Source organism: Carettochelys insculpta, chromosome 2 (assembly GCF_033958435.1).
Source record: "Carettochelys insculpta isolate YL-2023 chromosome 2, ASM3395843v1, whole genome shotgun sequence".
In the NCBI taxonomy this organism is placed as follows: Eukaryota; Metazoa; Chordata; order Testudines; family Carettochelyidae; genus Carettochelys; species Carettochelys insculpta.
In genome coordinates, this window is record NC_134138.1 from 99,882,098 (window position 1) to 99,904,404 (window position 22,307).

Here is a 22,307-nt window from a genome sequence, read left to right on the forward strand (position 1 = left end):
TGCGACTTAATTAAAAACGTTGGTTAAACTTCCTGACTCTTTGTTCTTTCCCAAACACTTGCGTAAATTTGGCTCTTTAGTGACCTAACCATAGTGTGAGTCTCTGACCAACTAATAACACTACACCCCCTCCCACCATGCTTTTTGGAAAATTGATTATGAGTATTCTTGACTCAGAAATGCTTTGAGCAAGATGTGGCTTGTGACCTATCATTTTAAATGTTGTAACCTGGTGGATCTGAAAATGCTATTTTTCTGGATGTATCATTTTTGTAGTTGAACTTGTAAGTGTTGTCTGTATATTTGTGTTCCGAATGTTGGTCTCTGTGAAGACCTCATCAGGAGGTGTGGTTACCCTAATGTGAGAGTGTGGCTTGGGAGGGGATAGCAGTCCTTAGCCAACAAAGAGCCTTTGAAGGATGGCAATCCTGTCTGTAAACATGCAGTACAGAAGACAAGCAATAGCTGAATGCCTAAAAAGGACTTGGACAGGTGACCTGCTCATGTGACAGTCTACATCTTGGAATATACTGTTACACGAAGAAGACGATGGAATTCCTTCCACAGGGGAAAGGTATAAAGAAGACATGGGGGTTCCTCCATCTTTGTCTTCAGCCTGCCTTGGAAATTGCCTAGCAGACCCCAAGGAAAATAAAGAACTTTACTGGAGACCAAAGTCAGGTTAAGACAATGTTTGACCTGAATATTTCACCTAATATTAAGGAAGCTGTTTAGGGTAAGAACTCAAAAGTAACTGGATTTCTCAGTGAACAGAATTAGTTATGCTTTTTCTCTTTTGTTGTTGTGTCTTGCTTAGATCTGTTTGTCACTATAATCTCCTGAATCCTACTGTTTTGCTTAAGAAACACCTTTGTTTATAATCATAGAATCATTGAACAATAGAGCTGGAAGAGACCTACAAAAGCCACCAAGTCCCGCCCCCTGCCCTAGGCAGGACCAAACCCATCAGATCAGCCCAGCCAGGGCTTTGTCAAAGTGAGACTTAAACACCTCCAGGGATGGAGACTCCACTGCTTCCCTGGGTAGACCATTCCAATGCTTCACCACCATCCTAGGGAAAAAGTTTTTCCTAATGTTCAACCTGGACCTTCCCAACCGCAACTTGAGACCATTGTTCTGTGTTCTGCAATCCGTGACCATTGTGAACAGCCTCTCTCCAGCCTCTTTGCGACCTCCCTTCAGTAAGTTGAAGGCTGTTATCAAGTTCCCCCTCAGTCTTCTCTTTTGCAGACTAAACGGTCCCAATTCCCTCAACCTTTCTTCATGGGTCATATGCACCAGCCCCCTAATTATTTTGGTTGCCCTCCGCTGGACCTTCTTCAGTGTATCCACATCCTTCCTATAATTGGGGGCCCAGAACTGGACACAGTACTCCAGATGCGGCCTCACCAAAGCCAAATAAAGAGGAACAATCACTTCTCTGGATCTACTGGCAACGCTCCTCTTGATGCAACCTAATATGCCATTCGCCTTCTTGGATACAATGGCACACTGTTAACTCATGTCCAGCTTCTCGTCCACTACAACTCCCAGGTCCTTTTCTGCAGAACTACTACTGAGCCAGTCGGACCCCAGCCTGTAACAATGCTTGGGATTCTTTCGGCCCAAGGGCAGGACTCTGCACTTGTCCTTATTGAACCTCATTGGATTTCTTGCAGCCCAGTCTTCCAATTTGTCTAAGTCACTCTGGACCCTGTCCCTACCCTCCAGTGTATCTACCTCCCCTCCTAGCTTAGTGTCATCCACAAACTTGCTGAGGGTGCAATCCAGCCCCTCATCCAGGTCATTGATAAATATGTTGACCAGAACAGTACCCAGAACTGTACCTTGGGGCACTTCACGAGAAACCGACCGCCATCCCAACATAGAGCTGTTGATCACTACCCGCTGGGCCTGACCTTCTAGCCAGCTTTCTATCCATCTTACCATCCATTTATGCAATCCACATTCCTTTAACTTGCTGACAAGAGTATTGTAGGAGACCATATCAAAAGCTTTGCTAAAGTCAAGATAAATCACATCCATTGATTTTCCCCTATCCACAGAGCCAGTTATCTCATCATAGAAACTAATCAGATTGGTCAGGCATGACTTGCCCTTCATGAACCCATGCTGACTATTCCTGATCACTTACCCCTCCTCCAAGTGCCTCAAAATGACTTCCTTGAGGAGCCCCTCCATGATTTTTCCAGGGACTGATGTAAGACTGACTGGCCTATAGTTCCCTGGATCATCCTTCTTCCCTTTTTTAAAGATGGGCACTACATTTGCCTTTTTCCAATCATCCGGGATCTCTGCTGATCTCCATGACTTTTCAAAGATAACCCAGTGTAAATCATTGTTACCTGGGGAGAGCTACTACTGGTATGTCTTCTTTCCTTTGTTAAAGGGGTCTTACCTAATGAGCCCTCCCTGTGCAAGTCTTTTGCACGGAGAGAAATTTATTTGGGGTTCTAATCCCTTCTGGAGGTTGATTCCCTGGGTGCTGTGCCCTAGAACTGCACCTGCCCAGAGCTGTAATTAATTGATGTTTGTATTGCTTTGCAGGGCTCTCTGTGTGTGTGTGTGTGTGTGTGTGTGTGTGTGTGTGTGTGTTAATTCCAACTCTCTGCCTTTTCTGGGGAAAAGAAGAGGGTCTGGTTCAGCAGGACATGGTGATGGGGAGCCTCAGAGACAAGAAGGCAGGTGTCAGTGGCCTGCACACCTCACAATAGGTCTTCTCTGACTGTGGCCAGTCAAAACTGCTCAGTTCAAGAGCTGTTTTAGTGCTGAGTAAAACTGTCTCAGGCTATGTAGAATTCAGGGTTAAATGTGAGTGTTTTTGTTTGTTTTAAGGGGAGTTGCTGGTGTTCCAGTGTAACAAATAAATAAAGCCGTAAGTTTTTAGTATTCAAGATAATGCTAGACTTGCACCATTAACACTGAATATGTTGTTTCCAAAGTGGGGTCAGCAAGGTGAACTTTTGGGCAAAATTATGTATTTGGTTTTACACATTAAATGTGATATGAGTGCATCCAGTGTCTTTACAGGTTATTTCTGCTGCAGTCAGACAAGTAGCGTCTGGCTGTTTTACGGTAACCAACAGATGAAATAGAGAAAAATCTTGTCACAAATAAAAATAGCAACAAAATCTCCCTCCTTTCATCTGCCCTCCCATGCAGCACGAAAAATCTGATTAACTGGGTAAACTTTATATGGTGCCCTTATGGCCTCCAAGCTCAAGCTTTGGAGCATTGTCAGTTTGAGATGCTTCCTCCAATGAGAACCCTCTGCTCTTCAGTCTTGAAAAAGTCCATGCAAGGAAACTGTTGATTTCATCTGTATGGAAGAGGTAGTCAGTGAGGCAAGACCCAGAGTGACCATTTAGTGGCTACAGGTGGTATCCAACACCATGAACTTAACTGAGATGTGAAAAGCCTTCCAATATAGAGAGCTGGTGTTTTGAACTCCTAATGTCCTTATTGACCCCCAAAATGTACTTTCTTCATTCTGTACCTGCTTACCCTCATCAGTCCTTGCCAGTAAACAGCTGCAGGTGACATTCATGGATAGCAACGGTCTGTATCAGAGAAGAGAACCGGTTCTATGGGCAAAACCTGTCTTATGCCACCCCAATTTCAACTATCCCCAATACTTCTAGTGTCATTTTGTTTAAACTTTTAGTCAAGACAAACATAGCTGGGTGTCTGAGTTCTGACTGTATGATGGTTTTGTAGATTAAGACATGTTTAGCCGCCTTCCATGGTTAAAGGAAGTAAAAGTAAACAACTGAATAAACCACAGTGGGTCTTCTTAAGTTAATCATTCTGCCATGCAGGATGCATGAGGTTGAAAGGTAATCACTGAACGAGCAAGGTGTGTAAGACCTGAGCAGGGACAGCAGTTGAATTTTTGGTTGTTCTCTTTTGATCTACGTGAAACAAATCAAGCAGTCCTTTAGCACCTTAAAGACTAAATTTTATTTATTAGGTAAAGAGCTTTTTGTGGGTAAGACCCAGTCTTTAAGGTGCTGCAAGACTGCTTGCTTTGTTTTGCAAAGATGTGGACTAACACAGCTACTCCTCTGAGACTCTTTTGATCTGATGTCCTTCCTCAAATGAGTTTTTTAAGACTAAGCCCCTCCAGGCAGAAACTGTTTGTTGCACTGTGTTTCTTGTGCTGAGGGGGAGGGGGGCCCAGTGCTTGGGGCATCTGGACATTAACAAAACACAAATAATATGATTTGCTTAGGGTGATCAACTTTGATGCAACTTCATCGCTTACAGTTCTGCAACTTGTTTTACATAAGCAGATCTTTTTTGGCTTTTGTTAGTATTCCTCTTGGCATCCTTTTTATGAAGTGCTTTTGTGTTTTGTAAGATCTTTTTATCCCTGCCAGGCCTGTACCGGTGGAGTTTTGCTAGATTAGATGGCAGCTTGCCATCTTTCTTATTAACAAAAGCCTTTTTCCCAAATAAACATGTTCCTTGTTGCGTATGGTGCCTTCTATTTATGATTTACTTTCCATTATAAAGCTACAATCTGTATTATTAAAAATAATACATAGCCAGATGTTTATCAGAGCCTGAACAGCGTTTTAATGTACAGACTCTGGTATTTTTGGTTTATATTCCTTTAATCTCTGGTGAAGTGCTTCTTCCTCCTCTTCTTTTTGTCCCCCACCCCCAGTACCCATATACCAGCTGACAATGATCTTGTAAATAGATTTTCTTTCCGGCTTTAAATGTAAAAATGTGAAGAGATGAGAAGAACTCGATATTTCTTAATGGCGTCTCCTTTAAAAAGTGAGTTCTTATTTGAGAAATTGGCAGTGGAACCTTTCATTTTCAGCTCTAGATAGACCAGGTTTATTGGGACCCACTGACTGCTATCCCATTGTCTATTACTTTTCGCGGTGAGGGGGCTTGTTTACTTGTGTCTGAATGAACTGGAGATCTATGCCAGTGGGAGCTACATGTCCTAGAAGGGTCACCCAATTTGGACAGATCAGAAGGTAGAGACCTGACAAATTTGGATCTCCTCTTTCTGAGGTAAAAGGGGTTTGCTTAGGGCTTACAACCCTATCCATTTTTTAAAAAAAGTTACAGGAACATCTACAAAGAAATCTACAACTATACAGGTCTTGGGAGGAGTTGGCAATCTACACAGATTGAGTATGAAGCATGGTAGAGAAAGCCAAAAGGAATCTGCCCTGCAGATGACCCTTCTCTTATCCAGGACGACCACCCAGTTTGGAGTGTGGAACATTTGGACATATATCAAGCAGGGAAGACAGCACAGATTGCAGCAGAGATGAAACGGTACAAGCTTGCAGTTTTGGACTTGTGTGAGACAAGATGGACGCAATCTGCGCAGCTACGCTTGGCAACAGGTGAAACCCTCATCTACTCAAGACCTGAAGTAGAGGGCTCACCACATACAGAAGGTGTGGGCTTGATGTTATCATGAGAGGCATCTGATGCTTTAATGGAGTGTACAGCAGTATCATCACAGCCAGATTCTACACCAAGGTGCGGAAGGTACTTATTGTGCAGTGCTACACACCAGACAACAAAGCAGCTGAGAAGTGTAAAACAGACTTCTACGAGAAACTATGGAGAGTGGTGAACCAGAAAGCAAAGAAGGATATCTTGATTTTGATGGGCGACTTCAAAGAGAAAATTGGAAGCATAAATACAGGCAGAGAACAGATCATGGCAAAAGAAGGCCTTGGCAACATGAATGAAAATGGAGAGCACTTCAGTGACTTTTGTTCCCTCAATGGACTGGTGAGATAGGTGGTAGTGTTTTTCCACACAAAAGGACCCATAAGGTCAGTTGGGTTTCACTGAACCACCAGTCAGAAAACCAGATTGATCTCATCGGTATCAGCAGTTCTTTCAGAAGATCAATGCAGGACGTTCACACTAGAAGAGGAGAAGATGTAGGTTCAGACTACCATTTGGTTATGATAAAATGCAGGTTCAGTCTCAAGAGGTACGCCACAAAAGCGACCAAACCAGGATTGAGATTCAACACGGAACAGTGGAAGGATATAGAGACAAGAGCCGGTTTCCAAGTTGAGCTGTCTAACAGATAAGTACTTCTGACAGACCTCATCTCCAGTTTATCAACATCTTTCCTGAGGCGTGGCACCATGAATTTGACACAGCACTCCAGCTGAGACCTCACAGGTGGAACGTAGAGTGGGACAATTACTTCCATATGACACGACTGCCAATGTGTCCGAGAATGGCATTAGCCTTTTTCATACCTGCATCGCATTTACTCATATTCAGCTTGTGATTCAGCAACAGTCTCAGATCCTTTTCAGCTCTACTACTGCCTAGTCTGTTGGCCTCATTTTTAGCTGTGCATGTGATTTTTTAAATTGAGTATCTGTTCACAGTTAACCTTTTAGTGAAAACTGAAGCAAAAGGCAGCGAAGACATAAGCTGAGTTAGGATGGTTATTGAACACCCCAACCGCGAGTCCCCTTGTGCCTTGCTGTTGTCTGAATGATGTGGAGAAAAGCTTACATAGTCATTCCTTGTGCTGAAACTGCTTCTGCTGTATATGTTCTTCAATCAGATGAACGATTTCAGTCTCCAGTGCTCCTAGCCAGGCACCTTTCACAATGGACAGATTTATGGCCTGACATTCACTTTCACTCTCATGTAACTGGTAAGAGAAGGGCCAAGGGATGAAAAGGAACTCGAGGAAGAAAAGTTTTGTGCCTAAAGCTTTACAGACGTTAAGTCATAGCTCTTCCATTGTTAGACAAATCTGCCTTGGTGAAAATGTGAAGAGTAGGCAGGCTCCTCAGTAAGCCTCACTGATTAGTGAGAAAATCATGCTCTGCCTTTGGCACACTGCCACTGCTGAGATAACCAGAGGTGCTTGAGTAGAAGCCCCCTCAGTGTAAGTGAGAGGAGTCTGCTGGCAGGATGTTCTCTGTCAGAGATCCTTGATTTTGGAACTTAATACAATAAACCCTCGAAATGCGGGAGTTCGAGTTGCTCTTAATTCGCATTAATGCAAGTTAAGCGCAACTCAAAATCTCACTCACCCCGGCCCTGGTTCAACCCTCCACCCAGCCCCACCCACCACTCACGTATGGCTGTGGCTCACTTCCCACCCCTGCATGCAGATCTGGCTCAACATCTCTGGCTTGGTTCAAACCCCCTGTGGCCCGGCTCAACTCCTGCAGGCTGCTCCAGCTCACCACCACTGCGCGCAGCTCTGGCTGAACCCCTCCTCCCCCCCGCATGGCTCCAGCTCACCACCGCCACGCACATCTCCGATTCCACTGGTTCAAACTCCCTACGGCTTGGCTCCCCACCCCTGCATGTGGCTCTAGCTCCACCCCGCCTGCCCCAGTTCAACTGCCCTCCTGCACATGGCTCCGGCTCAATTCTACCCCCCACACGCCCCCCTGGAATCCTAACCCACACCAGGCTTAACATCCTTGCTCCCCTCCCATGGCCCCAGCCCACTGCCAGGCTTAACCCTCCCCAGCTGCTCCTCCCCCAACCCTAGGACTTACTTTTCAAAAGGAGCTCAAGGTGCTCCTGCTGCTTCCCCAGCTGCAAAACATGAGTTCCACCGTGGGGAAAAAACATTCCCCGATTTACACAAAATCTGGGTTACAGGAGGGCACATGGGAACAGAACCCTCATGTCAATCGAGGCACTACTGTACTCTCCCACTCTCCGTGTGGTCTTCCAGAGCTAATATTTGTTGACACCATCTTTCCCATTTTGTTAGTGCTGTAGTTATCCAATTGGGATCTGAGCAGTGGGTGGGTGTGATTTGCCCTCCCCCTCTGCCCTGGGGATCCACTGGGCTCAGGAACTGAAGGAATTACAGGGGGAGGGGTGAAATGGAAAAGAAAGCAGGGAGTGCTTTATTTATGGGTGACAGTAAGACTTTGCAAGAACAAGCCTCTGAAGAGGATTGAGTATATGGAGATCTTTCATGTAGACTCTTGAATGAATTGTGTGCATGTCTCTGCATTTCAGTGGGAGTTGCAAACACATCCATCAGGGTAGAATTTAGCCCTAACCAATGTTCCTTATAAACTACGTGCATGGGCAACCACTCAGGAGAGGTTCAGATGCCCTCCTACTCATTAGCAGAGCACTCACAACTAGATTCTTTGTTTCTGCTGGTGGTGCACATTCACACATGCCTTGGTGCACATAAAATTATTCTCCACATAGATGGAAAAAATCTGCACCTGGATGGAACAGATTAGAGGGTATATTGGCCCTAATTGGTCAAATTTTAATTTGATGAGTGGAGCCTTAGTGGCACAATTTTCAATAGCATTTCTGTAATGTGTCTGTACAAGAGGCCAGACTTAATTTTATAGTACATGTAAGTTATATATGTAATGCACAAAACTCCCATATTTAAAAACATTAAGGTTACAAAGTCAAGCGGTGATAAGTGAAGTTATGCCAAAATTAAGACTGGCTGCAAGTGCATATGCGTTGTGATTCAGTCTGTAAATACATGATCGCGTATTCATTTTTCCTCATTCAGGAGAAATCATCTATTTCTTTGTAGATCTTAGGAATCTAGAAACCGTGCTCTAACCCTTCATGCTGAATTGAAGGAGTTTTGGAAATTTACTAGCCATGATATATAACAACAGTTTCAAAATCATAGGGCACCTGGGAGTTCGATGTTTAGACCACGATTTTGTAACTGTAACTAGGTGGTGGACTGGCTATTGGAAAAATGGGTAAAGACATAGATTACAGGCCTGGAAGGAATTCATGCAGGTTTAAGGAGGTAGTGTACTCTGTAAAGTTGATGCCATTTTACATCATGTGGGTTTGAAACCTGGTGGTCAAAAATTTATCATGTACAACTGATCATTGTTTACTACTTACATTTATTAAACGAGTAGTATATTATGTGATTCATCAAAAAAATGTGAGTGGCACGCCAATTATTATAGCCTTCCCCACGTCTGAAACTAAATTCATTTCAATAGTTTCAGTATCTGCCAGAATTGTACAAAGAGAAGAGTAAGCACTGATTACATGACCACTTTTTGTTGTGCTTTTTCAGAGTGCAAATTCACCTGCACCAGTGGTAAATGCTTGTATCTTGGGTCGCTGATTTGTAACCAACAGAATGACTGTGGGGATAACAGCGATGAAGAGAACTGTCTACTTGTAACAGAGCATCCACCTCCAGGCATCTTTAGCTGTAAGTACTTGCCCTTTGCGTGTGATTTGTGCACACTGACACTTCACAGTTGACTATTATGATGGGCAGTTTGATTTACAGTATGTTTTCAGAAGGTGCTAGATGAAATGGGAGTTAAAGGTTGTTTTCCAACAGTAATCTGTAATTTGCTTTCTCTAAGCAATAACTTCCTTCATTCAGGAAGTTTCTAACTCTGGAAAGTCATTATATCTTTTTTCAGTATTGTAGCTATTCACACAATGATTAGCTCATATGGGACATACAAAGTTATTGACAGTTCTTGAACAAGTTTTGTTTTGAAAATGTACAATCTGCGTTCATTTTTTTTACCATATTCCTAGAAAAATGAAATGTTATGTCAATTTCCAGGGCTTTATTTTTTTGCTTGTAGAAATTATGTTTTATGTCATAGATATCCCTGTGAAATGAGTTTATTTTCATTCTACAGCAGAGCCTGATTCTGACTAGACTATATGTGCATGCATCTATATACAATACTTTAATTTCCTATCATTTTAAATATGATACTCTCTTTGCACAGAATGATGGAGGCTCATTGGAATCTGTGTGTATTTTGCATTGATCGGCATACCCTGAGGTGTCTTATACTTTAATGCTTTTTCGTGTTTTGGCAATGTAAATTATTTGGCTGCAAATCCATTGTGCATACAGAGCCAGAGCATTTTTAACACCCATTCCAGAAAGCTTCCCATACTCCAATGGAATGGGGTAGCTAGCACATTTTCTTAATGGTTTGATCCTGTTATCCAGTATTGGATAAGCCATTTCAACCCTGGTTGAGAGGATGGATTAGGGACAGGCATTTTCAATCATTTTATTAAAGACACATTCTTTCCACGTGCCAAACTCTAATTACTGTATGCAGACGGAAGTGGCAGGTGCAAATAACATGGTTGTATGTGGTATTTGGCATGCTTATGCGGGCGTGTTTAAAATGACATTCCGTAACTTGCACTAGACGTCATATTAAAGTTGCATGTAAGGACGCTTAGAAAACTGTGGACCTGTGGACTATAATATTAAGCAGCTTTTCACTTTCCTTATGTACTGGCTCTCAGGAGTCAGTCTGCAAGAACTTACACCAGAGAGCCCTAGAAAGAGTAAAATGGTGAAAGAAGGAGTAGAGGGTTGGATACAGCATTGGCAGCACTTGGTTTACATGATACATCATAATATTATATAATCTATAGATCTAGAAATAGACTTCTAGCATGGAAATGATATGTAGCAAGAACATTGTCGTAGTGCAGGGACTCTCAACTTTTCCATACTACTGTACCCCTTTCAGGAGTCTGGTATGTCTTGTGTACCCCCCAAGTTCTACCTCCCTTAAACACTACTTGCTTATAAAAATCAAACATAAAAATATAAATGTGTCACAACACACTACTGCTGAAAAATGTTATTTTTCTAAATTTTACCATATATTGTGCTTTACATGTCAGTATATAGAAGAGTATGAACAAATAATTTTTTGTACAAAAATTTAGTTTGTATTGCCTTTGTCTGTTGTGAAAATACGCAAATATCTGGATGAGCTAATGTATCCCCTGGAAGAACTCTGGGTACTCTCAGAGTGGGGTACAGGCATCCCTGGTTGAGAATCACCGCTGTAGTAGGTGAAACATTTGTTATTCCATCCTTTACTAATATTAATACAGTTAGTAGATTAGCCCAAAAGGCCTGTGTCTTTGGCGCAGAAGATCAAACTACATATTTCGTAGCCTACGTTTCTACAGTCTCATCCTGGCATCCCAGAGAATTAGGTATAGATGGATACAGATATGTTACAAGAAGCCAAACTGTGAAATTATGAGGTGGCAAGAAGGTATTGCAGCGGCTATCTGTGTGAATTTCAAGGTGCAGCTCAAAGGATTAGCTGTAACTTATCACACCTCCAATGGTTTGATACATGGTATGCAAAATACCACTACTCTTTTTGGGCTGTACTGCTGCAATTGTAATCACCCATGTGATAAATGGCATGGTAGAGCTAGCAGGCTCCATCATGACTCAGTTTGCTCCCTGCTTGGTCTCTCAGATTGTGGGTCTGTTGACTTTCTTGTCATACTTTAAGGCCTGATTCTATTCCTAGGCATTTGTGGGCAGGTTAGAGGGGGTATCTAATTAATTGCTAGGGGCATTATGAAGGAGGTTAACTGTTTATCTACCAGCAGTGGAATGGAGAGGTTCGTTATTTGTTATATGAGGTAAGATGAGGTTGGAGATTTTTAATTGTTGTGAGGACTCCAAGAGCCCAGGATGGGAGATTGTTAGTAGGGGAATATCTATTTTAAATCTGAGAAAAAATTAAAATAAATGGGGAAATAATAGTTTCAGTAGTGAACCAAGGAGAAAAAGATAAAAGCCAAGAGTCAATATAATACAGCTAGGTGGGATTGGTGGGATTTGTCCTTTATTGGCCCTGAAATATACTCTGCAATGTTAGAAGTTCATGCCAGGAATGTTGTGCAACAGAAGCTCATTATAACTATTACAATAGAACCTAGTGGTATGTTAGATTTGCAACTTAGAACAGTTGTTGAAATGAAGTCCCCAGACTCTGTGGCGATGACATTTTGAATTAAGTAGGTTTTTTACATGTTTTTGCACAATGTTTTAATAGGGGCCCCTACAAGCTCTTGTGGGGACTTGAAAAAACCCAACAGCTAATATTCCTAGTGACCATATCAGTGACTGAACTGTAATGAAGTGATTTAAAAATGACACCAGTGCACAGAATATTTTCCAGCGGAGGTTTATACCAGTTAATATTACTATGTCACGTATATAGTAGTGTGTTTTTGGCTGATGTGCACTACCTTCCATAGACTATGCAGGCAATACTTCTAAAACAACATGTAAATACATTGCAAATCTCTGTCTTGGTTAAGTTCCAGCATGACTGACCTCCTCTTTTTCTCTTGGAGGTGCTTTAGGTGTGTCATTTGGTGTGAAAAAATGCTCATGATTTCCCACTGCTATATTGTATTTCAAAGTGACCCTTCTGTTTTCGTTCTGACTTTTTGTTTCTCTAAAGCTATGTTTATTTGACTTTACAATAATGTATAGAACATTTCAAATGTTCTTCACTTCAAATGTATAGAACATTAGCCCCACCGTCAAATCCACAATGCTGTAAATGTTCTGTTGAATTTACGTAAACACTCTGTACCTTTATAGCAGTAATCCCTGTTAGGATGTGCATTCCGTAGCTATTTCTCATTCACCTGCATCACAATAATAAGTGCAGAATCCTCTGGTTTTTGCTTGTTGCTTAATCTAGCTAAGTTACATGAAAATTGGTGGAAAGATTATTTTATGAGGTACATGATGCCTGGACTCAGTGATGGCAGAAAATATTACTGTATTGTGCTTGAATCTTGGTAATGTCATAGATCTGCTGCCACAGTCTGATACCATTATAAACTCTGATCTGGTCTTTCCAGATACTGATACTGACCTTGTTTTCGTGATCACCCATAATACTGAGAATAAATGAGGGCAAAATGGCGAAGACAGTGTTTTTCAGAATGAGGATCCAAGGGAAATTATATATCCCACGGCAGCACTATCCTGGACATTTGCTGCAGCATACAGTGTAGTTAGCTGCAGTTTCTGTACCTGGTCGGACACAGGCCTTCTGTGAAAGACATCCTGTCAAGCTGTGTGGAAAATGTTTTTGCTTAGCATGTCTAATTACCAATCATCATTATTAGTTATTTCTGTGCTTTGAAACTGCTGGAAGCCAAAATTATTGTTGTTTCCTGCATTGCAAGTATCTTTTTAAGAGCAAAGGATATAACACTCACTAAATTTTATTGTATCCTTTTAACGAAAAGTTTTAGTTTTTGGATTAATCATCCACATTTGCTTTTCTCTGTTAAAGCCAGATTGTGTCCTTTATCTGTAGTTCCAAGATTTTTTTAATACCCTTTTTTCTCTTTCAGCTTCATGCCCTGATCCAGCAAACCGCTAGCTACTTAACTGTGCACGTGAGATGTCCCACTTCAAAGGGACAACTCATATATGAAAAGCTAGGCAAATATGTAAGTGTTTGCAGGATTGTGACCAGTTCAGTTTTCCTCTGTTGATTTGCAGAAGGGGGTCTCTGTTCTTCCTGAGATATATACTCCAGTACATTAATGAGAGGTTATAGGCCAATTAAGTCATATTATACTAGAAAAAAATGTGTGTTTGCTAATAGGAGTTACAATACTAGTGCCCCAGACAAGAAAAATTGTAGTTTTAATGCTTGTTAGTGGGTGTGGGTTAAAATGACACCTTGCCTTATGTATACAATAAAACCCTGAGTTATGTGGGGGTTGCGTTCCTGCAACCCCCACATAACTCAAATTTTTGTGCGAGACAGGGTGGGGAGCCAGGAACCAGTCTGCCACTTGTTTCCCAGGTCCCTGCCACTTGCAAGACCCAGGAAACTGAACAACTCACCAGGGCTGGTCCGTGTTCTGGCTGCTTCTCCTTGCCTTCCCCTAGCCATGTAGCTGTCAGCCTGGGGGAAGGCTGGGAGAAGGGGCACTTAGCCTGCCTATCTGCCCGCAGCTGCTGGCAGATAGGCAGGCTGACAGCTACAGAGCAGCTTCAAGTTGGCTGTGTCTACACTTGCATTCCTCTTTCGAAAGAGGCATGCAAATGAGGGAAATTGAAAATGCAAATGATGTACAGATTTACATATCTGGCTCCTTATTTGCATATTCTTATTTCAGACCAGCTTCTTTTGAAAGAAGAAAACCAGTGTAGACACTGCTCTTTCGAAAGTAAACCCCATTTTCGAAAGAATCCTTCTTCCCATAAAAAAGGGAAGAAGGATTCTTTCAAAGATGGAGTTTACTTTCAAAAGAGCAGTGTCTGCACTGGTTTTCTTCTTTCGAAAGAAGCTAATTCGAAACAAGAATATGCAAATGAGGTGCCAGAAATGTAAATCTGCACATCATTTGCATTTTCGATTTCCCTCATTTGCATGCCTCTTTTGAAAGAGGAATGCAAGTGTAGACACAGCCGTTGTGTTTAACTCGCATTAAAGTGAGTTACTTGAAACTAGAAGCCACGTATTTTGGGGGTTTACTGTACTAGGATTTTAATGTATGTTAATGTGTTAACATCTACCTTTTCTTCTAGTTAAAGCAAGGCATTAATGCTGTGTGTGACTGTGTCCTAACTTAGCTTTCTATGAACCAGCCTTTGTCAACTTGAGCCTGCACAGTTTATAATTTGTATCATTACTAGCAGTAGTCATATTTATTGCTCTGATTAATTGAGCACTTTTTACATACTTGCAGAAAACTGTGATAAGAAAAAATGAAACAAAAGTTCAACTAAACTTGCAATGAATGCAAATGCAGAGTTTTCACCACTGCAATCTAGAGCTTCGTAATGACTTGACCATGAAAGGTTACTGTATGCTCACTTGTCTGAGACCTGTAAAATTAGGACTGTCTGTGGAATTCAAAGAACATGCCTGTTTTTACCAGGGCACAGTTCATTTGTCAGGGTTTTCCCCAGCATTTGTGCATCGACTGATCCCCCTACACTAGCCTGCCCTGGCTGCCCAGAGGTAATTTGATTTTGAAAGTAGCATAAGGAATGGAAAGTTTAAGGCTGCTGTCTCTGCTGCACCCAGTACTGCAGCCAAGTGTAACTGAGATCTTCTAGAGATGCTGGAAATCTAATTCTTAGTTTGTTTAGTTGACTGTATAGTTCGTTGTGAGTGAAACTGGCTGTGCAGTTCACTGTGTGTGGGCATGGGCATGCTATTTAAACAAAATACTGTCGTGTGAAAATGAGAGGAACTATAAAATAAGGAAGACTGCCTCTCTCTGGTGTCATGTGAAATTTGGGTACACGTCAGATGATAAATTGTCAGCATTAATGAGGCTGACACTTTACTACAATTTGAGGTGGTAATGTCAGGGTTTACTGTGGAATCTTTATTTTCCTTGGTGAGGTGTACTTCCTCACACCTTTTGTGACAGCTGTGTACCTTGTAAAATCTATAGGGGTGTAAAGAATGATTATGCCTTAAAAACAAGGAACTCAAACAAAGGAAAATATTTTGTTTAATAAAAGAAATAGTGGTTTGAAAAGGCCATTTGCAACACTCTCTTACCGTTTCTCTGAATTCGTGCAGATAAAATCAACTTCTCAGATTTACATTTTGATTGTATTTTTGCTTTCATGTGTGCTGGGCTGTCCCACTTCAGGTGAAATTTATCCATTTCTTTAAATATTTAGCAGTCTAGCGTAGATGTTAATGAAAGTCTGGCACTGCTATTTTGAGAATTGCCACAATGATAGTAATTTTCAGTGTCAGATTACTGCTTTGCCGAGGGAAAGGGAGATGGAAGGAGGAGAGAGAGAGAGGAAAAAAAGATTGTTTCACTTCTAATAGAGTTTGCCATCAGCCTGGCTGTGCCAGACAGATGGATCATGAATACTGTCTAGACGCTCTCTGCCTGAGTGGAGCTGTGGTCTCTAAGGACAAGCAATGAGACGCCAGCTTAAGTAACTGGGGAAAGTCAGGACGAGCTCTCCTCTAATCAGATAGCAATCAGTGCAGATCCTGCTTCACGGGGCTAGACGCAAGGCTCTCTGTTACTGATAACAGATCAATACCGATTGCAGCTGAAACCTGTCTATTATTAGACTTCAGAGGGAGAGAGAAAGAGGCCAGAGTATTTTAACGCTATTGATTTCAACTGTGTATGTCCAGAGAATGCAGAATGATTTCATTCAGGAGTGTGGTACTTGAGAGGCATGTTGGAGTGGAGAGGAGAGTGGGAAGGCCGTCGTCTGGCCCTAAAACACACACGTCAACCTGTTTAGTTGGGAGATTTCTTATTGATTGTTCAGTCGGCGTGCACGCTTGGAAATGCCCCTGCTGCTCACTTTCCTGCAGTTTGGTCCGCTTGGTCAGGAAGTATTTTTTTTTTCTGGTCTTTTTCCCCTCCTTCCTCTGTTCTGATGACATGGACTGAGGTATCCAGCTAGCTCTTCCCTCGCTTTGGTGTGCTCACCGGGGGAGCCTCTGGGAGATGTTACTGAGCTTAATGTTCTTTAGCTCAGCACATTTTCATTGCTCTGTCACTAAGCACTATTGGTTCCCTGCTCATTAAATAGAGTTGGGGGAGGTGGAGCTAGTAGTGTGTACTTCTTAGCCAGCAGAGTTGGATTTGATAAATTTGGTATCTTACTGGAAGATGGCAAGATGAATCTCTGGCGTATATGGTGCAGAATGTCCACAGTGGTCTCAAATTCTGGTTCTCTGTATAAAACCAAATACCCAATTGAATCTCCTGGGGTTTTGTATACTTTCAGAACATGGTTTCCCAAACTGGGGGGCGTGCCCTCCTGGGGGACATGAAGACATTCCAGGGGTGACCCAGCCCCCCCCATTATTTCCCCCAACCAAAGAAAGCCTTTGCTTCCAGCTCTCAACCCCTGCCATTTCACATGGGCGACCCGGCTCAGCCGCTTAAAAAGCAGGCAGCCAGCAAAGGCCCATGTGGAGCTAGCTGCTTCCTGCAAAGGTGAGCGAGTGTGGGTGGGGAAGAAGAGGAGGATAGGGTTAGATGGGGGGCTGGTGGGGCCTGGCTTTGGGGTAGGGGAGGTGCTCCGACAGGCGGCCCTGGTAGCGTAGGGCTCAGGCATATGGCCAGCTTGGGCTGCACCAGGCAACGACAATGTGGGCCTGTGCCGTTAGCCTGGATGATCCATAGTTGGTCTCCTAGAATTTCCCAACTTATGCAGAAAATGCAGCATCATCTTTCATATTAAATTAATTTGTTTCTGCTGTTAAATTACATTTTTATTAAATTTTTCGGCCAAGAAAAGCTATTTGTGCTTAGTTTTAATTTAAAATAACATTTTTATGTCAAGATTTTGTTTATTTTAAGGTATGAATTGAATTTTTTGTTAAAGGGGTTTGGATGATGGTAAAGCAGAGTTGGGGGCGTGAGGGTTTCTTAAAAATCAAAAGGGGGCGTGATTCCAAAAAATTTGGAAACCACTGTTTTAGAAAATCCATTTTGTTTTAATTCTTTACCCCTTGATGTGAATGCTGAAATGCTAGAACAAGGGTCAACAACCCCCAGCACGGGTGCCAAGAGTGGCATGCAAATTAATTTTCCTCAGTGCCTAAGGTGGGAGCTCAGCCCTGCCCCTCTTCCCCCATGCAGCTGGCAACTTGCTCAAAGCCATGCTGCCTGTGGATTAACAAAAGACCACGTAATGTTACCAACCGCTGCCTACATGATAAAGATCTGCATCTTAATTTACTAATGAAGCTGTTTTAAGTAGAACTATTAGTGACTTTAAAAAGTATCACCCATCCCTAGAGATCAAAATGTCAAATTTTAGCACTCTGCCGCAGAAAGGTGGCTGACCCTTGTGCTAGAAACTGTAAGCAAAGTGTTTGTTTTTGTGATTGTTTATTCCTTGCAGATTTTGAAATGCATCGAGAAAAAGTGTTAATATAAATCTAAAGTTGGAATGAGCAAAGCATGGTTGAGAGTGGTATTGAAGTTCTCTATTTAATTTTGTTTGTTTTCAAAATACCAAGTTCTGTTCGCCTTTGGGTGGAGACAGTAGGCGAAATCCTGGTCCAGGGTAGCCAGTGGCAAAACTCTTGCAAACTTCAGTGGCACAAGAGTGTACCCACAGTGCTCTGGAACATTAAGGTATTGAAAAGTGTGGCAAACAGCTGGGTAATTTTTTAAAATAAGAGGCAATGTCTGGGAGCTGGGGAATTGTTGCAGCACAGGCACTGCAGCTCAGAAGGAGCTGTCTTTGTGCCCCAGTTGGTCCATCCCTTGCAGCTGTAGTGACCATCCTGTCCTGCCAGCACCCGCTCCAGCCCAGGGAAGAGCGAAAGGCCCACATGAGGCATTGACTGATGGACTGGCATTGCATCCTGGGCTTGTGGTACCCATGCTGCCACCGGACAGGGAGTGACACTGCTTCCCACCGCAAGACTGAGGCTGCAAATGCTCCCTCCAGCACTCCCCAAATATCTCCTTCTGCACCCACAGCTAACACATCTGGCACCCCCCCATGTACCTCTCTCTGTATGCACACACCCTGCCAGTACCCCTCGAATGCCCCCTCTTATACCCTCCCAGGACACAACCCCCCATCCCCCAAATACCCTCTCACACTAAACACACCCCTGTAGTACCCCTCTCCCCCCAGTATCTCTTCCAGTGCCCCCCACCAAACAGGATTCTCTCTCCCCATCCCCAGCTCCTTGTCAGTATAGAGATTTCTTTGTAGAAGGTTATGATTTAGAGACGCTCCTTCATAAGGGACAAAATTATGAACATGAGAACTTGCGCTGCATCCTGGAGGGAGGGGATTGGGAACACCACATGCCTGTGTGCGGCAGTTCACCAGAGACACTCTCTGGTTTGTTTTATGAGTGTTTTATTCCTTTCTCATTCACTGATATATTGTTTAATGAACCCCAAGATTATCACAGTTCTCATCCACATACGTTTTCAGTTGCTGGAGAAGTTGGCATAGAATATGGTAGAAGTCATGTGGTTAAATCTCTTGTTTCATTTTTAATACCATTTTCCAAAAGCTTTCCAATCTGACTTTTACTTTTTTCCTCATTCATTTGAATATAATGGTAATTGAATAACTCCTAATTATGAGCAGTGCATCTGTGCTGTATTTGTACTTGGCTAACACAGGTGTCTAGATGAGCAATCACAGAGTGTACATCAGTGGAAACCTCTGGATTGTCTTCTTCCAAGCACACAGCAGATATAAACACTACTTGTATTTTCATATCTATTAAAGCATTACAGAGGTTGTGTTTTGAAGGGGCTTTTAAAAATAATGTGCAATAAGAAGCCAAATAACCTTCATCCCCTAAAAATAATGGAGATTGTTTAATATTTATAATATTTTTTGTGGGTTTATGCCAGACCTTGTACCTTCAGAGACAGTTCATATTATGATCAAATGAACAGCCTTAATTTCTTTTGACCAGAAACATGTTCCTCTAGGATGCCATCCTGTGACATTTACATTTTAAAATATCTGTGATAAAATCTACTTTATACATATTATCTATTAATTGTATATTGTATATGCAATATTCAGAAATGTTATATATTACAAATCTATAATAATTGTGTGATTGTGAATTACCCAAGCAAGATGGTAGAATACCAGGAATACCAGTTAAATTTCCTTTATCTATGATGGTAATTAGCCCTTGGAACAACTTCCAAGAACTGCGGTGGATTTTCCATCCCTGGGAATTTCTTTAAAAAAAAATAAAAAAAAAGATTGTTTGTTTTTCTAAAACACGTGATCTAGTTTAAACAGGAACTATATCAGGGAAGTGTTGTGGCCTGTGTTATGGAGGAGTCAAGCTACATGATCACAGTGGTCCTTTCTAGCCTTGGAACCTATCCTATTACAGTCAGGCTGTGTATAGGCTGCAGGGAACTGTTGGCAAAAGATACACAAACCGCATACTGCAATTTACATATCTTTTCGTGACAGCTCTGTTAGGAGAGGCTTGTCAGATATTGGGCCTGTCCACATGGGGCCAAATGTTGGAAAAAATCACTCTGTCGAGACATCCATTCTTCCTCATGGAACGAGGTATACAGGGATGTCGACACTCCTGAGTGGAAGATCTCCTCGCAGAGATCTGCAGTCTGGATGGGCACTCTGTCGACAAAACTTCTGTCAACAGAAGTTTTGTTGATAGAAGCCTGCAGTGTGTAGACATAGCCCCAGAGAATAGGACAAGTGATGAGGAGGGCTCTGAGTCACTACAGAGAATTCTTTTGCAGGTGTCTGGCTGATGGGCCTTGCCCGCAAGCTTAGGGTCTACCTGATAATAATAATGATGTCTTTATAATATGATGAAACCCTCTGTCATTAAATCTTTGCTGAGGCTGAGGGGCACCTGTTTTTTGGTGAAGGATAAAAGCGTATGGCTTAATGAAGTAAAGAGATTCTCTTTGCTCTATGGAGTGAGTTTGCGTGTGTGTGCTTCCATGTGTATATACTGCAAAGTGGAGACCACTGAAATAATGAAATTCCTTCACAGAAAGATTTGTGCAATGGGGGAACCTGCAAGCCATGCCCTAGCATATATTCTTTCTTGTAGTTTCCTGAGGACAGACATCTTGAAGCTCACAGCAGTCTGTGTTGTATGGAAAATTGTGTACAGAATTATTCCCTTTTTAGCCAAAATCTATTATATTGCTTTTGATACAGAGTAAGCTACTTGTTCGTCAGAGTCAGTGATAAAAACAAGAATAGAAGTGCTATCTTATTAAAAAGTCTAAGGCCTTACTAGCACTTGTGTACCGTTAAACACATGTGTAAGCATAATTCCTGAATGCAGATGTTTTCTTGAATCTGGGTCTAATTGTTTCATTATACAAAGCCTTTGGGCCAAATAGTAGCAAAATACATAGGATAACAGGCTGTGTATCACAGTGAAACTACATATAGCTATGAATGCTTCAGAATTTAAGGATAAGGATGTCATATAAATGTTAGTGGGAATGGGTTTGGAATAGGCCTGTGAAAACATACTGTAGCATATGTCCCCTAATGGCAGGGGCATGCAAAATGTGGACCACTGGATACGCCAGCCACCAGCCTGGAGCCTCTAACAGACCCCTGCCTGCTGCTCTCCTGAATACCACTCAAAGTGGCTGGCTATGGGGGCAATGTGCTATCTGGATGCCACGTACCCTGGGAGGGAGGGAGGCTAAGAGTGTTGCATGTGTCACGCACACAGTCCAGGCAGCTCCTATTGGCTGGTTTCCAGCCAAATCCTGTAGTTATCTCTCCACCTCTCCTGCATCTCAACCTTGTGCCTCAGGTCACAACCCCAAAACCTGCACCACTGCACCCAGTTCCTCTTCTCCCACACTGCATGCAGAGTGGCGGCCCAGCACTCCATGACCTTTCAAAGGGGCCTGGAGTTCTGGTCTCTGCTACTGGGGATGTGGCTGGAGCTCTGGACTCCTTTGAAATGCCACACTTGGGTTCAGCTGCCCCCTCTGCCTTCCCCCTGCCGGCAGGTCTGGGGCCAGTCCTTCTGTGCTTCGGGGAGAGCAGGGGGAGGTGAGGAAGAATGAATGGACAGATGCTATTAAGGAATTAAGAAAATTTTCAGCGGTTGCATATTATAAAAAGATCTACAGCAGCATCCCTGTGAAATGCTAAGTGTGTAGGGTTTTTCCCACCTGTAATTAATATTACAATGTTGGAAATAAAATCAGGTCAGGTTCTAAAGAAATATTTTTGCTGTAAGAGGGGAATGCAAAACAAATCTTCCTGAACGGCTGCGAGGGTACCGGGAGATAGTGATGATTCAGCAATGGTGATATTTTTTTCCTCTCAATAGTAAGCTGTGTTGAATGCCTTATTCAAGATAAGCATCTTCTCCAAACAGTGAAAATGTTCCAGAAAATAGAGAGTTGTATACCTGAGGGAACAGTAATGCTTGCTCAGATTGGAATATTTTCTTCTGGAATGTATTCATCTAACAGCTTGATGTTACAGTGCCAATCACTTCATTCTTCCTTCCCATTGCATTCTCCTGCAGACCCCATTTTCCCTTCCCATATTGCTGTGTAATAGGTTCGCAAAGGTGAGAGGGAATAATGACGCAGTATGTGAATGCAGAGTCTGGCACCTAGTAACACTTTGATAGAAATAGAAAGCCGTGAAAACAGTATTCAAATATGCTAACAAGCTGCGGGAACTAATGGGCTGAATTTTTACACTGCAGATGTTCTCCCGGCACTTCTGCTGAATTCAGAAACAAATGTGTGGAACTGATGATATTACTGTGGTCTCGACAGTGCTGCTCTCGAAAATGATCTCTCCCTTCTTCGTGTTTTGCTAAGGCATAGAATGTCTTCTTCTGTGGACTAAAACAAAGAAAGTAATTATATGTGTAAAACAGATTTATACTTAGTTTATGGCAGTTGGCCTTCAGGTGGCTGAACATAGTAGGTTATGACAGGTCACATGAGTCTTGTTTACGCAGAGTTATTTTTAC

The 22,307-nt window shown here is 42.4% G+C and overlaps 1 protein-coding gene across 4 annotated transcripts in view; it reads left to right on the forward strand.

The window, feature by feature from the left end:
- Positions 1-22,307, forward strand: part of LDLRAD4 (low density lipoprotein receptor class A domain containing 4) — a 386,231-nt gene that overhangs the window by 170,470 nt on the left and 193,454 nt on the right. For all 4 annotated transcript variants that reach the window (XM_074987501.1, XM_074987502.1, XM_074987503.1 and 1 more), the window contains exon 3: positions 9,083-9,223. In XM_074987501.1, the coding sequence (XP_074843602.1) occupies positions 9,083-9,223 (141 nt within the window). The remainder of the gene's footprint in view (positions 1-9,082; positions 9,224-22,307) is intronic.